The sequence below is a fragment of the Macrobrachium nipponense genome, chromosome 47 (assembly GCF_015104395.2).
Source record: "Macrobrachium nipponense isolate FS-2020 chromosome 47, ASM1510439v2, whole genome shotgun sequence".
Taxonomy (NCBI): domain Eukaryota; kingdom Metazoa; phylum Arthropoda; class Malacostraca; order Decapoda; family Palaemonidae; genus Macrobrachium; species Macrobrachium nipponense.
Window position 1 is genome coordinate 32,905,424 of NC_087222.1, and position 17,601 is coordinate 32,923,024.

Here is a 17,601-nt window from a genome sequence, read left to right on the forward strand (position 1 = left end):
CCAATGAGGCCTATCCTCCCCTCCTATACCTCTTCTAATTACAAAATTGCCAAAATTTTCTTGTGCCTCTCCTAGCGCCTTTAACTACCAATATCTATAGTTTTAAGAATTCAGAACATTTTAAAGAAAAAAAATCTTACCCCAGGATTCAGACTTATTTATGGTTAGCATGGATGTGGAGTCTCTTTTTACTAATGTACCGGTAGAAGAAACCATTGATATTATTGTTAGCCGGATTTTTACTGACCCAGATGCCACTTTTAATAATTTTAACCTTACGGATTTTAGAAAATTGCTCGAGCTCGCTGTGCAGGACACAGCCTTTGTTTTTAATTGCAAAACCTACATTCAGGTTGATGGTATGGCGATGGGATCCCCTTTGGGTCCCACCTTTGCAAACATTTTTATGTGCTCCCTGATGATACCTTCTTATTGTTCAGAGATAAAGATCAGCCTGACAAATTTCTTGATTATGCCAATGAAATACATCCTAACATTAATTTCACAATTGAATATGAAAAGGAAAATAAACTGCCATTTTTGGATGTAACCGCTTTTAGATATGATGATCATTTTAACACCACGGTTTTTAGAAAGGAAACGTTTACCGGCCTGGGATCGAATTTTTATAGCAACTGTTTTATAATTTTAAACTAAACTCCATGTCTACCTCTTTCATAGGGCTTTTACATAACCCTAACTGGAATCAATTTCACAATGAAATAACCTATCTCCACCAATATTTCACTGACAATTGCTTTCCATCGAAACTTTTTTATAAACACCTGTACAAATTCTTGAACAATATCTTCCATCCTAAAATTAAAATACCAACAGTGCCAAAATTACAATTGTTTGCAAGTGTCCCATTTTATTCATAACAAAAATTTCTACCATGAATTGAAACTGTCAATAAAAAGTTTTTTCCTGCAATTGAATTAAGACTAATACCTTGCAACTCAATGAATATTAGATCTTGTTTAAACACAAGGAGAAACTCAATCCACTGATGACCTCAGGAGTCGTATATATATTTAATTGCCCTAGATGTAATCTAGGGAAGTAAGTCGGCTTCACACGGAGGTTACTCAACGTGAGATTAGGCTTTCATCAAGGCGTTAGTTATAGAACAGGTGTCAAATTAACTAATCCTGAGTTTTCATGTATACGCGAACATACAAAGAAATATGAAGATATGAATTACAACAATTTTAAAATTATAGGGCAATCCCCTAACGAACAGCATTTAGCTATTTTAGAATCACTTTTCATTAAACAGCTCGTTCCGCAGTTAAACACCCAGTCTTCCTCAACACCTCTGTATCTCTCGTAAGTTCAAGTCGAAGCTGACCCGGCCCGAATTGTCACTCGGTCTGTGCGTTCAGCACCTTTTGGTATTGACTCCTCCATACTCTTGTACATGTTTTTTATAATTGTAAACTTTTTTGTACATTTAATTTGTTTTCCTAGTTTGTGATTCTAACTTTTGTTTTATCTTTTTTAACTTGACAATGGGACTTTTATGTCTTGAAACGTCGTGACAATAAAAAGTACATATACGTAATGGGAATAAACGATTGTCCTTCACCTTGCATCAACTGATATATATATATATATATATATATATATATATATATATATATATATATATATATATATATATATATAATATATATATATGACTGGTAAAAAAATGTTCTGTAACAACAGAATTCCATCTAATAAAAGGAGCCCATAAAAAACACCAAAATGTAGAGAGAAAAGTACTATATTTCAGAGACTGCTGTCTCTCTCTTCAGGTATATGAATGAGAAAAGTTTACAGAAAAGGTGGTATTTATACCAAGAGATTCGTCCACAAGTAAGCCAATTTAGGTCACCCCGCGTGATAATCTTTCCTTTAATCTTCTTAAGCGTTGGTTGAATGAACACTGCGTCGACGATGTCCCGATGTCCAATTCCCTTTTGAGATGTTCATTACCTGCTTCCTCTTTTATAAGGCCAATTCCATCATTTGACCCTTGTACCGGCAGTTGCTTGCTGATATAAATTACACGTGACATATTCCAGTTTATTCTATGGTATGTTCATTTATATGGTTGAAAATAGCCGAGTTCTGTTGTCCATACCTAACTGACCGTTTGTGTTGTATTAATCTCTGGGGAAGTGATTTACCTGTAAATCCGATGTAAGATTGGTCACAGTCCTGACATGGGATCTCATATACCCCAGAGTCTTTGGGCGATGTCTTTTGTTGGACGTTAATCAGGGATTTGGCTAAGGTATTTGGGTAGGTAAATGCAAAAGGGTTGGATTTCCCATATACAGAAAACCAACGTTCTCACTTTCATATATTCACTACTTTAGCTATCATGACAATACTATCAAGATAGGTGTAGCTAGCAACCTATTCTTAAGAGCCTTACGAATTTGTTCCCCAGATTTCCTGGAAAAAGAATTTGAACTAATTCGCAAGCAACTTTCATCTTTAAAGTATCCTGACCATTAATTGAGAAATCAATTCAAAAAGCAAACGTAATTTTCTACCGACCCCCTAAAGACAAGACCAGAGACACACCCAACAATAAAATAAAAATTCCCCACCTGGAGACGATTAAGAGAGTAACTCACACCCTTGGGAAATCCAACCCTTTTGCATTTACCTACCCAAATACCTTAGCCAAATCCCTGATTAACGTCCAACAAAAGACATCGCCAAAGACTCTGGGGTATATGAGATCCCATGCCAGGACTGTGACCAATCTTACATCGGATTTACAGGTAAATCACTTCCCCAGAGATTAATACAACACAACGGTCAGTTAGGTTATGGACAACAGAACTCGGCTATTTTCAACCATATAAATGAACATAACCATAGAATAAAACTGGAATATGTCACGTGTAATTTATAGCAGCAACTGCCGGTACAAGGGTCAAATGATGGAATCGGCCTTAATAAAAGAGAAGCAGGTAATGAACATCTCAAAAGGGAATTGGACATCGGACATCGTCGACGCAGTGTTCATTCAAACCAACCCGCTTAAGAAGATTAAGAAAGATTATCAGCGGGGGAGGGGTGACCTAAATGGCTTACTTGTGGACGAATCTCTTGGTATAAAATACCACCTTTTCTGATAAACTTTTCTCATTCATATACTGAAGAGAGAGACAGCAGTCTCTGAAATATAGTACTTTTTCTCTCTTAAAAAAAACCCCCCCCCGTTTTATGGGGCTCCATTTTATTAGATATATATAGATATATATATATATATATATATATATATATATATATACTATATATATATATATATATATATATATATATATATAATATATATAATATATATATATATATATATATATATATGTGTGTGTGTGTGTGTGTGTGTGTGTGTGTGTGTGTGTGTGTGTGTGTATGTGTGTGAGCTTTATATACCATCGCCATCGATAGAAGAATTACTTACAATTGTGTCACATGAGGCTGTATATTCTAAAAAACTGACACGATAAAGAATGAGGTTACTGGTAGACTACCATTAAAGGAAAATAATGCCTGTAGCAATGAATGTGATGGCGAAGAAGGAAGTCAAATATCTTAATGGTTCGACAGTAGTGATTGGGTCCTACTGCGGTGGGCCAGTGTGAGGCCAAAAGCCAAGCGCTGGGACCTATGTGGTCATTCAGCACTGGAAGGGGAATTGATGGTAAAACAGTTGGAAAGGTGTAACAAGATGAAATCCTACTGTTGCAATATGAAACAATTGTTAGGAGAGGATGCAAGAAAGAGAATTTGAACGGAGGTACAGTAAAAAGGAATGAATGAGGTTGTAGCTAGTGGCCGAAGGAAGGGACACTGCAAAGACCTTTCAGTAATGCCTACAGTGCACCACAGGAGGTACACCGACTTAGTCTGTCCTGGTGTTCCACTAGACCCACCTCTTCTTCCGTTTCAAGCCACTCAATGAAAATGTGAGAGCTAAGATCGGCGCAGCTCTGCGTCGTTCAGCTCTCTCCGATATCAGCATGACAGACACCCATAGTTAACGGGATCTTGCTTCTTCTATTCACAGCTTGCTATGACACGGACGCCTGTGAATCTCTGAGCTCCCAATGTGTTGATGTGGCAAGCTCCAGCTCTTGCGACGCTACAAACGCCAGCTTGTGTGGATCAAAATTCTGCACATGCTGCATTAAAACACGTATGTAGATTTTATTATTATTATTATTTTATTATTATTATTATTATTATTATTATTATTATTATTATTATTATTATTATTATTATTATTATTATTCAGAAGCCCACCACAGCATCTTTATTATTATTATTATTATTATTATTATTATTATTATTATTATTATTATTATTATTATTATTGAAAGATATTGCTGCATCAGCTGCATTCAACTTGTAAATAGTCTTCTCTATTTTCTTAATAATATCTTTCTCTCTGCTACTACAACTGGCGAGTATTGCGCCGATATTACTCATCAGGAGGAGTCAATAACGGGGCATTGCTTAAAATTTATTTATTTGTTACAGTAAATGAACAAATAGATCAAAACATAAGTATATCTAGTGGCCAACGATTCTCTATTGAGTAGATTTCGACAGCATCTACGGTCTGGTCAGATCCACTGCCGTGATCATGCGCGGATGATACCGAGAGAAAACGTTGGCCACTAGATCTACTTATGTTTGATCTATTTGTTCATTTACTGTGCAAATAAATAAAATTTTAAGCAATACCCCGAAATTGACTCCTCCTGATGAGTAATTTCAAACGCAATACTCGCCAGTTGTAGTAGCAGGAGAAAGCTATTATTAGGAAATAGAGAAGGCTATTTACAAGTTGAATGCAGCTGATGCAGCAATATCTTTCATTAAGACTTGTTTGAAAGAGGGTGTCATTCCAATTTATATATTATTATTATTATTATTATTATTATTATTATTATTATTATTAGTATTATTATTATTATTATTATTATTATTATTATTATTATTATTATTATTATTATTATTATAATAATTATTATTATTATTATTTTTTTTTTTTTTTTTTTTTTTTTTTTTTTTTTTTTTTTTTTATTTTTTTTTTTCCCTCTATCACAGTCCTCCAATTCGACTGGGTTGTATTTATAGTGTGGGGTTCCGGTTGCATCCTGCCTCCTTAGGAGTCCATCACTTTTCTTACTATGTGTGCCGTTTCTAGGATCACACTCTTTGCATGAGACCTGGAGCTACTTCAGCCTCTAGTTTTTCTAGATTCCTTTTCAGGGATCTTGGGATCGTGCCTAGTGCTCCTATGATTATGGGTACGATTTCCACTGGCATATCCCATATCCTTCTTATTTCTATTTTCACAGATCTGATAATTATCAATTTTTTCCCTCTTTCTCTTCAACTCTGGTGTCCCATGGTATTGCGACATCAATGAGTGATACTTTCTTCTTGACTTTGTCAGTCAAACGTCACGTCTGGTCAATTTGCACGTATCACCCTATCCGTTCTGATACCATAGTCCCAGAGGATCTTTGCCTGATCGTTTTCTATCACTCCCTCAGGTTGGTGCTCGTACCACTTATTACTGCAAGGTAGCTGATGTTTCTTGCACAGGCTCCAGTGGAGGGCTTTTGCCACTGAATCATGCCTCTTTTTGTACTGGTTCTGTGCAAGTGCCGGGCATTCACTTGCTATGGGTTTTTATGGTTTCATTTTTCGTATTGCACTTCCTACATATGGGAGAGATGTTATTTCCGTCTATCGTACTTTGAACATATCTGGTTCTTAGGGCCTGATCTTGTGCCGCTGTTATCATTCCTTCAGTTTCCTTCTTTAGCTCTCCCCTCTGTAGCCATTGCCAATTGTCATCGCTGGCTAGTTCTTTAGTCTGTCTCATGTATTGTCCGTGCATTGGTTTGTTGTGCCAGTCCTCTGTTCTTTCTGTCTTTCTCCTGTCTCTGTATATTTCTGGGTCTTCGTCTACTTTTATTAGTCTTCTTCCCATGCACTAATTATTATTATTATTATTATTATTATTATTATTATTATTATTATTATAGGGGGAGGTCTATCACATGCATTCTATTCGACTGTATGTATTTATAGTGTTTAGGGGTTCCGGGTTGCATCCTGCTTCCTTACGAGTCCATACCTTTTCTCACTATGAGCGCTGTTTCTAGTACACACTCGTCTGCATGAATCCTAGAGCTACTCCAGAATCTAGTTTTTCCAGGTCCTTTTCAGGGATCTTGGGATCATGCCTAGTGTTCCTATGATTATGGGTACAATTTCCACCGGCATATATATTCCATATCCTTTTTACTTTTATTTTCAGGTTTCGATACTTAACGATATTTTCTCTTTCTTTCTCATTTATTCTGGTGTCCCGTGGCATTTCGACATCAATCAATGAGTGATACTTTCTTCTTGATTTTGTCAATCAATGTCATGTCTGGGTTATTGGCACGTATCACCTTATCTGATCTTCGACCGATCATTTTATATCACTCAGGTTGGTGCTCGTACCACTTATTACTGTAAGCTAGCTGGTGTTTCTTGCACAGTTTCCAGTGGAGGTGGAGGGCTTTTGCTACTGAATCATGCCTCTTTTTGTACTGGTTCTGTGCAAGCACCAGGCATTCACTTGCTATGAGGTTTATGGTTTAGCTTTTCATATTACACTTCCTACATATGGGTGAGATTTGATTTCTATGTGTTGTTCTTTAAACATATCTGGATCATATGACCTGATCTTGTGACATTCCTCCGTTCTGCTTTTCATTCTCCTGTCTCTCTATTATAGTTCAGGGTCTTCCTCTACTTTTATCAGTCCTTCTTCCCTTGCACTCCTTAGCCACTCGTCTTCACTGGTTTTCAGATATTGTCCCAGTGCTCTGCTCTTGATGTTGATGCAGTCCTCTATGCTTAGTAGCCCTCTCCCTCCTTCCTTCCGTGCTATGTATACTGTCTGCATTTGCTCTTGGGTGTAGTGCTTTGTGTACTGACATATGTTTCAGGGGCGTCATTTGGGGTGGGGTCAGCGAGGGGCGCTCGCCCACCCCCAAGCATTCTAGGGGGCCTCCAAATCAACTATAGGAAAAAAATCTATTTGTATATATATTCACATATATAATTATTATAAGGTCCCTGCTCACAGAACAAGGTGTCGAAAAAATATAAATAAGGCTGAAGTGAATAGAGGGATTTATTAGTTATTTTTAACATGTTTGGAAGAATATAAATAATACATAACATATAATAGTTATCCGTTAAAAATATTAAGACAAAGCAGTTTTCTTTAAAAGCTGTGACATCTAATCGCTTTATTCACAAATGAACTAATGACCTGACAGTTACAGTGTTTGATTGATAGTGGTCAATATTTTCATGCTTACTCCAATATTTATTATGCATTTAATAATTGAATAACACTTTTCACACGCCATCTTATGAAAATTTAATTCCCTATCGAATGCCAAACTTTGTTGACTCGTGACCCCATGCCAGCGATTACGTGACTAAACAGCTAGGCCCAAAATAGCTAGTTCCAAAATACCTAGTCCAAAAGAGCTAATTCCAAAATAGCTAGCATATCAAAATAGCTAGTGTACCTAAATAGCTAGTTCCAAAATAGCTTGTCCAAGACAGTTAGTTCCAAAATAGCTAGTGCACAAGAAAGTTAGGTTTTAAAAAGTTACAAATCTGATATACTTTATTTAAAATTCATAAAACATTAAAAAGGAATTCGTATGTGGTAACGGCAACATCAGAACTTATACAGTTAGGGATTAATTAGAAAATTATAAATATATTTAATCAGTATTTGATAATATAACTACTGCCACGTAAGATTTCAAATGTTGAAATTTCTTTATTTTTGAGTCTTTGATTTAATGTCTGAATCCTTCCATTAACTTCTTTGGCTGTTTTACTTGCAGTCTCCCTTTCGCCTGATAAACAAGCAGTCGACCTAGTTCTTTGCATATTTCTTCCTGCTGAATGCCTCTTAAAGACCGCCATAAGGAAGGAAGGGTGCGTGGCATCATACACTAGATGGGGTCTGAATTGCTCGGTGCCATCCATCCTTCAAGCTTGTTTGTGGTTCTCGGTAAACCATCTGTTGACCTTTGTTCAACGCTCCAATTCATTGGGGAAAATAAAGGCGGCTTTCTGCTTCCTCCTGTTCTTCGGGGCTTTCCAATGTATGTATCTTCAAAATAACAGTATAATTCTTCCATTTCTTGCTCCATTTGAAGAATATCTTCTAGTGTGCCCAGCAGTTCTTCGAATACTTGTGTTATTTCATCTGGGGGTAGGAATGCTAATGCAGCAAGAAGCAATTTACAATAAAGGCGAGAGTTAGCATCGGTTACATAAGTATTTGTTAGACCAATACATTGAATTTTCCTCCAAATTGCCTGTGAAAGATGGACGAAACATACTTGAATCTCCACATTTTCCAAGACATATTTGAAAGCATCCATAACTGGTTTCTCAAGCTCCGTGGTACTTGTGCTTGACTGTAAGTCTGGGCGCTTTTGTTTTAAGACACTAAAGGCTTTTTTATAAGTTTCCTTTGTTTTATTTGTCAGCAAAATATAGGCACATGCAAATAAATATTCACTTTTAATAGCATGGATCGCGTATTGTTGATAAAATAATTGTGGAAAACTTTTGAAAGTCCCATCACGCATCCAGTTTGCAGAAGTTGCGAGTATGTCTAGCATAGTTTTGCTTTCGAATATTTGTATTTCTTGGGAATCACTTTCATCATAAAATACAAAGTTTTCTGTAGCACTCCCCATAGTAATTGTTTTAAAATCTTTAGGTAAATTGATCTCTAAAACTGAATTCGGTTCGGGAAAGTAGCCTTTCATTTTTTGCCTTTTTCGTTGTATGCATTTCGTAAGTGCTTTTCTTTTCAGCATGCAAGAGAAGTTTCACAATCAACATTTTGCATAATGTTAACAATGACTCTACGGTGGGTGGTGCAGTCGAACCAGAAGCTTGTTCAGTTAGCATACTGAAGGCAATCTTAGCTTTTTCTTTTGGCACATCGGGTGCATGTGAATGCTTTTGGCCTAAAACTACATCACTATTATCACTATAATCAACCGCAGTTGTGGCTGTTCCTTTACAGCCTTCGATGACTCATTTCCAATTTTGCGTTTCGTTATTGGTTGTGTCCCTTCGGTAAACATATCCCTCGTGACATATTTGATCACATCCTTTTTGCGATTTTATCACTTTCATGTTGATAGACTGTTCATTTAAAGTAAGTCAGATCCAACAGACGAATAAACAATATCACTTATAAAGAAATCCAAATCACTTGATGTCTGTTGTCAAACTAAAACTAATATTTTAAATATCTTAGATACCGTCAGAAGTAACTGTTTTGAACAAGCTATTTTCGAACTAGCTATTTTGGTACACTAGCTATTTTGTTGGTATACTAGCTATTTTGGAATTAGCTCTTTTTTACTAGGTATTTTGGAACTAGCTGTTTTAGGTTTCACCCGGCAGACTGTTCTTTCACAGTCTCCAACGGTGTGAGGAGGAATGAAGGACCTCTGGAAGGGAGGACACCTTTAGGGCACTGTCTGTCAATGATCTATTATACAATGATGAGCTTATTCATTCAGAATTACTCTCCATTGACTTGACTGATATATTATCTTCGTGCTGTAGGTTGAATACAGTTTAGTTTAACATGGTTGATGTGTCCAGAAATTTCTGTTATTTTCATCGATTGAATGAGAGGTGTGTTCAGCCCATCACGCAATGTCAGATTTTGTTTGGGAACACAATGAAATTTTAAATTGAAATCGTCCCTGATGGATCCAGATTCCGGCAGGAAAATTATTTTCTATATAAATAAATCTTTTGTTGGTGATGAAGTTTGTTCAGATTTCTACAAGAAAAAGCCCAAGATTCTTGTGTAAGATGAGGAATGGAATATAGGACCTCGGCCAAAGGGACCTACGAGATCATTCATTGGTAAAGGGAATTGAAAGTAGAAAGGCTTGAAAGGTGAGATGGGAGGAGGAGGAGGAGGAGGAGGAGGAGGAGGAGGAGGAGGAAAGCCTTTTGCTGCTGAAGAAGAAGAAGAATCTGAGCTATGAACTAGTTGTTAGGAAAAGAGGGTTAAGAAAAATCACCAGAAAGAAAGAAAGAGACTATGAACGGAGGTACGGTAAAAAGAAGGAATGGGATTGCAGCAGCTAGGGGCCTAAGGAAAGGACGCTGCAAAGAACTTTCGAGTACTGCCTACAGTGCATCGCGTGTGGTACATTGACGGCACTACTCCCTACTGGGTTCAACACTTACAGGAGAATGTATTATTCTTATCATTCTCAGCATGCACACAAACTGACGAGTGTACCGGATATGGTGGCAATTGCAGTAAGATCTCAGCTGGATGCTCGGGCACTTCCTATGACGCAGGATGCGCAGCTTCAACTTGCACTTGCTGCATTGCTGGTGACTGTCCTTACTTAAGGCAATACTTCAATATAATCATGTGTTGGAAAATTGGGCTTTCTGATTTACTCATTTTCTTCCTTATTTCTTAAAAAGAACCAAGATCAACTGATTAATTCCTCGCTGATCCAGAAATGTGTTTCTTCTTCTCTCTTCTTTCTTTCCGCCATCTCTACTTTAAAAAAGGAAGATTCAGGAGTTGGTTGCTTGATGCACATTCTTCTCCACTGGCCCCCATCAAAGGCATCATCATCCTCCACCAAACCTGTTCTCTCCATATCTTCCTTCACTTCATCTCGCCATCTCATTCTCTGTCTCCCTCTTGATCTTCTTCCTCCAGCAGGTTTCTCCCAAGCCCTCTTCGCTCCCTCGTCGTCGTCCATCCTCAACACATGCCCATACCAAGGTCTAGAGAATATAAGGTTTTGTCAGCCACAGCTTAATCTGGGTAGACGATTAAACAGTTAGGTGCGTGACGTCAAAATAACCACAGTCAGTCTACTTAACCTATAGCAATCCTGCCTTTCCTTTCTCTTTTTTATTTTTCTAAATACTCGAAGCTATTCGATAATTAATGTAATAGTCAGATGAAGGTTCTTCATTCTATGATGTTAAATTGAATAATCATAAGAGAGATCATTAGAACGCTTTCGCCAAATAACATTGGAATTATAGAAAACCTACCTTTCCTCTCTTCTTTTTTTTCCGTTATTAAATACCATTATCTGTTTCTTCAGTAAATTAATACATATAAAAACTATTTCATTATATTAAATAATCATGAGGGAGTTCTAAAGAACATTTTAAACAATAATAGTTTTTTAAAATTATACACATTTAACAAGTCTATAAAATCACACATCGCACATATTTTATAATATTACTAGTTATGTCGCTAACTTTTTCATCTTATTCACCGCGTTTCCTGAACCACTAATGTGACTGTTCAAATCTCGAATTCTAATCAAATGTATGGCATCGAAAAAAATATTTCGACTTCTGAAGTTATTTGGATGTGACTGCTATTACCACTACTTTAATGATCACCCCTTTTACTGCATTTACAGCATGACCCGCTCCCCCCATGATGAGAATAAAACATCATATCCATACGCTTCAAATGATCAAGAAACACTAGGTTTCAGTAGTTTGCCCTCTCTAAAGCTTATGGCACCAACCCATGTGTCATCTCCTTTTGTTACTTTTGCTCCTAAATGTTCATATTGTGGAAACTTGTGAGCAATGAACCCGCCAACATATCACAAACCTTATTCTTCCTCTTCTATGGCATCTTCCTATGTTTGTTCTTCAACTTCCTGGTCTTTAAAGTCATCACTTGATCCATTCTTATTAAATTCTGGTAAGCAACATAAAATTCCTGATAAACTGGGGTCTTTCTGAAGAGAATTTCCTTTGCCTTCAAACGATGCATCTTGCTTGTCAGGGACGTGGAAAAATGAGGCGGAAGTTACATTTTCACTGTTGCAGTTTTCAACGTTGCTCTTTGAGCTTACAATTATGCTGTCTTTTCCTTAAAGGTGGGCTCTGAGACAACGTTTAAATGCAACTGGTGATGGTTGCTGATCGTACTCTCCCATTTGATTTATGCAACCAAAAAAGTGCCCCAACCAAGCCTGATTTAGAGTATACGTCATGCCCAGGTTTTATTTTACCATTTTCAGCAAGTTAGATAAAAGATAGAGAACTTTATTTTTCATCACTCTTATTTCCCTACCGGTTTTAGTCACGTCTTGCAAGATATTGTCTTGCGTTTACAGGTTTAGCCCCATAAGCATTTCTTGATGATTTTCTATCTGTTGGAAGTTGAGAATTAAACAAACCAAACCAATTATCAACAAGCCGAATAAAATTGCCGAAGTGATCAATAGATTTATAGGTACTTTAGGACAGCAGTTTAACTGTCATCCGTTGCATACCTATATTAACATTGATATGTTTTTTGGAAAGTTTAAAAGCTGTCCGAAGATCACTTTGCTCCTCTTTATTAACTCTCTAACTGGACCATTGTGAGGGTACATACTACGTACCATTCGGCAATATGAATTCATGGTCAAAAAAGTTATTTCTAAAAAATTAACTAATTAACCAGGTGTGGAGCATCTGCAAACACATATATTTCTGCTATTGTCCATTTAATTGATAAAGGACCTTCCTCGTGATAGCCTAAGGCGAGGTTGAGTTGACGTCACGCTCTTGACCTGCGCAGAAGAGGCTTATTTTGTGTCAGCGCTGACAAGACCTCCTATAATCTCTCGACCTTGGCCCATACCACCTCAATCGTGACACTTTTATCACCTCTGAAATCTTTACTAATCTGCTCTCCTTCTTATTTCATCAGTTTCCAATCTCTCAAGCAGCGATATTCCCATAATCCTCCTTGGCATTCCCATCTCTGTTCTCTCAAGCTTTAATTCCTCTTTTCTTCTTAGAGCCCATTTTTTCGATACATTCATTAACACTAGTCTTATCACTGTGCTATAGATCTTGGCTTTTAGCTTGATTGGTATTTTCTTATCACATACTACTCCAGTTACCTCTCTCCACTTCTTCCACGCCGCTTTTATCCTACTGTCAACTTCAGCCTCACATCCTCCCTCTTGGCTTAAAGTACATCATAAGTATGAAAATTTTTCTACCTGATTTGTAATCGAGTCTCTCCTTTCTTGTATTACTATTCTGTCTCTATCTTCGGGGCTTGTTAAACAAGTTCTTAGATTATAATATAGTTGTTATCAGTCACAAATGTAACAGTGTTAAAAGTCAGCGGAAACAAAAACACTCAAGAAAACTTAACAATATTTAATACGTAATAAATACAAAATTTAAACCAACCTTGTGGGATTTAATGAATACAGCAATACCTTTGTAACCCCCAGGAAGGACAAATACCGGTTCTTAGAGTCCAACTGGATTCCCTGAAACTAAGAAAGCTAAACCTTATCAAAAAAAGACAAGAATATGAGGAGGAAATGACAATTATTAATAAATAACTTGTTTGGATCCAGCAATCTTGCTGGCCAGACCAAAAAACTACCCTAATACTAATTCGAAGGAAGAAAGAAGGCAGAGTAAGTAACAAGAAAATAAATATAATTCCTACCTAATACAGCCCCTTACTTTAACAAACAGCGCCCGGCCCCCGCCCCTGCTTTCCTAAATCCTGGATCCGCCACTGAGGGGGATGCATGAAGCAGTCTAAACTGCTGGATGTCACGATCATAACTCGACCTGGTTGCATTTATAAAAACTGAGAATCTTTTTCTCAACACAGACGCAAACACAAACACACACATGATATGTGTGTACGTGAGTGTGTGCGTGTGTGTGTGTGTGTGTGTATGACGATAAAGGCCCATAAAAACCCTTTTCATATGTTCCAACCATATATTTAGGACATTCACTGGTAAAGTGTTTTACAAGTGAACAGGGACACAGACAGGAGAAGTAGTGTCCGAAATATTATATGGTTGCAACGTACAAATAGTGTTCTCATCGGACATATATCTTCATATGGTACTATTGGATTACAGTAAAAGACAGTCATGTGTATTTATGTACGTATAGACATTTACATATATACATATCATTTGAATTCCTGTCGTTTCATTTCGTGTCTGTTTGTTTTATCTGAAATCTATTCCTTTTTTAATAAGTAAGAACTTCTCTTTCTCTATTTCCGTTGACCTCCTCTTACTTCTTTCTAATGAAACTACAAGTCAAACAGCCCACTTTGGTGGGCTACTTCACAGGAAAATAGGGATCTTCATCCTTTCAATGATTCTACTACTAATCATAAGAGTTCATCTCTTTTTTTTTCAGATACTTCTACTTGTGTCACACTACCTGCCTGCGGAGATGCTGGCGGGTCGTGCATTGCTCCTTCTGAATCGGGCAACTGCACAGGTGTTCTCGACCCCAATGGCTGCCTTGGAGACAGCTGCTCCTGTTGCAAGGGAGGTGAGTGAATCATCCTCTTCAGTGGTAAGATTAGACCTCAAAATCTGTTGTGGAATATTTTCCATTGACTCCCTTATACTACCAGACTTTAGAATTCTCTTTCTGCTTCGGCTTTTCCTGACTTGCTCATTCATCATTATTCATTTCCTTTTAGTCCTCACACACGCATATATATATATATATATATATATATATATATATATATATATATATATATATTATATATATATAAATATATATATATATATATACATATATATATATATATATATATATATATATATATATATATGTATGTATGTATGTATGTATGTATCAAAGAGTAATATATGTTTGGGTGCTCCTGCTTCTTTCATAATCTAGATATGACCTGATTGATCATCAGTAATTTGTACTGTAAGATTAACTATTTATTCTGTAATGTAAAAGCATGAAGTTCATTATTCATATAATAGTGATAGAAGTCCTATATTCCTCGCCAAAGGACAGCGGAACAGTCTTCCTACTAAGGATGCCATGCAATTGGAGCTTCTTCAAAATTTCAGGCGAAGAAAATACGATGCAGGACTGGTCCAATGCTGTTTTCCTTGAATTTGAATACATTTTGACCTATTCATTAATTTATTAATGTATTTTTCCGTTTGATAAGTAAGATTTCTTCTTTCTACATTTCCCTTTACTTCCTAATGGTTGTCATATTCTTTGGAAGCTTGTATTGAAATTCAATTCAGTGGCCCCTTTGGCTCGCTCGTTCCATATGAACAGGGTTCATCGTCTTCAAGATAATACTAATAATAATATTAATAACATACATTGTTTTTTCGTCGACGGTCAAAGGTTGCGATGAGACGAACAAGTGCACAGCTGCTGGAGGCTACTGCTTCCGAAAAGACGGTCCCCATGTGTGCCCCGGGAAGGTCTTCAAATTCTGTGGTCATGCAAACTGTCGCTGTTGCGTGGATACTCACGGACACGGACACGGACATGGGCATGGGCATGGGCACGGGCATGGGCATGGGCACGGGCAAGGTAATGGGAACAATAAAGGGAACGGGAATGAGAATGGGAATGGTCGGTAATGGTAAGAAAGATTTCCATTTCTTGATTTTTTGTCATGAGGAGCACCTCTGTGATCTTTAAGAGAGATTATTTAACCACAGCACCAAACATTCTGATGTTGTTCATCTGTGTGACTGCTTAGGATTTTATCTAATTATCTATTTATTAATTTATTTCTTTTAAAAATAGGATCTCTTCTCTCTATATTTCCCTTTACTTCCTCTTACTTCCTTCTAATAAATACCAAATTCTTTAAAAACTTGGATTTCAAATCAATGGACCCTGTGGTGGGCTTGTTCCATATGAATAGGGTCCTTCTTCATCTTCTGAATAATAACAATAGATTAGAGACTCTCTATTGTTCTATTGCTATTTATTTAGCAGTTTAATACTTTTATTGAGATTGAAAATGCAACATCTTCACTCTAATCGTTGTTAGTGGTGATCGTGATGGGTGCGTTCTTTCAAATGCTCCTTCACTCCTCCTTCAGAATGAGTTTCACAATCTACTTCCTTCTCACTTCTTTCCTTCTTCAGTCAATTTGTTTGAGTTAAGTTCAGGGTCAACATGACAATCTTGAATAAAACTAGATGTTTATTTTTCAATCCAGTCATTAAAGCTTCATCCTTTAGTTCCTCTTCTCTACAGGATATAATAAAAGGTAGTTCATCTGATCATTGGTCTTTATTTTTCATTGTCACCTCTTCTTCAGGGAAGACTTTCCTTTGCTACATCTCCTATGGCTCCTACTGGCTTTCTTTCGCCACTTCTTCTGAAGGTCCTAGTGTCATTGTCACCTCTCGTCTAGGACCTACGTTCTATCTTGTGTCACCCTTTCCCTTAATCTTGGTCTCCTTTTGCGGAATGGGCTTATTTTCAGTTTCCTAAAGGGAATCTTATTGGCAGCATCCATTCTCTTGAGACTCATGAGAGGATCACCGTCTTCTCAGATAGGGATGTTTTCAACTCAACAAACCACAGCTTCACACTTTTACTGGGTGGAAATAAACAATACTTGAACTGCATGGTTTGGAGAACTTTTTTTCCCTCGACATTTCTTACTGCTTCCGATTTTCCTCACCCTTAGTCTTCTATCCTTCCTTCCTTCCTTCCCCACTTACTCCAGGTTTAACTCCTTGTACCTCCCCTTTCTTTCATTCTGCCCTTTCCATTAGGCCTTGAAATGAGAAACACTGATTTATTCAGCTGCTGGTCATGGGACCTTTTCTTCTCATGGCTATTCATTCAAGATTCCCTCTTGGGTCATTACCATGTGCTTAGGACGTACTTCACTGGTATTGTTGTTATTGCCATTATTTTCATAATCTCCTTTTTCCTCCTTTTAGCTGATTTTGATTAGACTCCATTGGTAAGTATGATCTTCATATAGAAATCCCTCTAAAAGTTTAATTAAAGAATCATGCAGTAATGACGAATGATGCCTATTTTTAAGAATACTACCGCAATTTTTCTCGTTCTTTACCTTCATGTTTTTGAAGCCTTTGATCATCTTTTCTTTTCAGGAGAGGATTCAAACGAAAGTGGCTAACCCTTGCAACCAGATGGGTGAGAACTGGCGTTGTCCCCTGCTAGACTGAGAACCATTAATTATGATTACTAATTTGACTGAAAACATTCTTTTCATCCTAATTATACATTGAAGAATCTTAAATTGAAAACTTATGTTATTTCTTAAATATGTTTTATGATTATTCTGCAAATAAATTTAGCATACAAAATAGCTCTTTGTGATTCCATCCCTATTATTGAAGTAACTGTTTCACAAGGCATCGCTTGACACTTCTATTTATACTAGTTTTTACTTAATTTTCTGTAGCTGTGCACATGCGAATATGAAGTATTCTCGATTATTGAAGTGACAGGGAGATTTGGACAATTTTCTTTGTGTCCAATCCAGACTCAAAGACAGTCCTTCCCGATTGAAACAGTTCTTGATTTGATACAAAGTAGACTGTCCTTGTGTGACATTTTTTGAGAATCATCGAGTAGGTTGGCAATGTCAACTGCACCGTCTCCAGGGAGGGACAATAACTTGGTTTTTTAAATGTTTT

At 36.9% G+C, this 17,601-nt stretch overlaps 1 protein-coding gene across 3 annotated transcripts; it reads left to right on the forward strand.

The window, feature by feature from the left end:
• Window positions 1–4,067: 4,067 nt before the first annotated feature.
• Window positions 4,068–17,257, forward strand: LOC135204497 (uncharacterized). 3 transcript variants are annotated; one of them, XM_064234667.1, is made up of 5 exons: window positions 4,068–4,201; window positions 10,369–10,491; window positions 14,332–14,469; window positions 15,307–15,550; window positions 17,053–17,257. In XM_064234667.1, the coding sequence occupies exons 1-5, from the start codon at window positions 4,121–4,123 to the stop codon at window positions 17,076–17,078; spliced, it is 612 nt and encodes a 203-aa protein (XP_064090737.1). In that variant the 5' UTR covers window positions 4,068–4,120; the 3' UTR covers window positions 17,079–17,257. The 3 variants fall into 3 exon arrangements, with proteins under 3 accessions (XP_064090737.1, XP_064090738.1, XP_064090739.1); XM_064234668.1 differs by having other exon boundaries at window positions 15,307–15,498; XM_064234669.1 differs by lacking the exon at window positions 15,307–15,550.
• Window positions 17,258–17,601: the final 344 nt, after the last annotated feature.

What these genes read in the sequence shown, in the direction of transcription:
- LOC135204497 (XM_064234667.1), top strand. Translation starts at nt 4,121, where the DNA reads ATGTGGCAAGCTCCAGCTCTTGCGACGCTACAAACGCCAGCTTGTGTG. An exon ending in TTGCACTTGCTGCATTGCTG is followed by an intron (nt 10,492 to 14,331) that starts GTGACTGTCCTT and finishes TTTTTTTTTCAG; the next exon opens with ATACTTCTACTTGTGTCACA. An exon ending in CTGCTCCTGTTGCAAGGGAG is followed by an intron (nt 14,470 to 15,306) that starts GTGAGTGAATCA and finishes CGACGGTCAAAG; the next exon opens with GTTGCGATGAGACGAACAAG.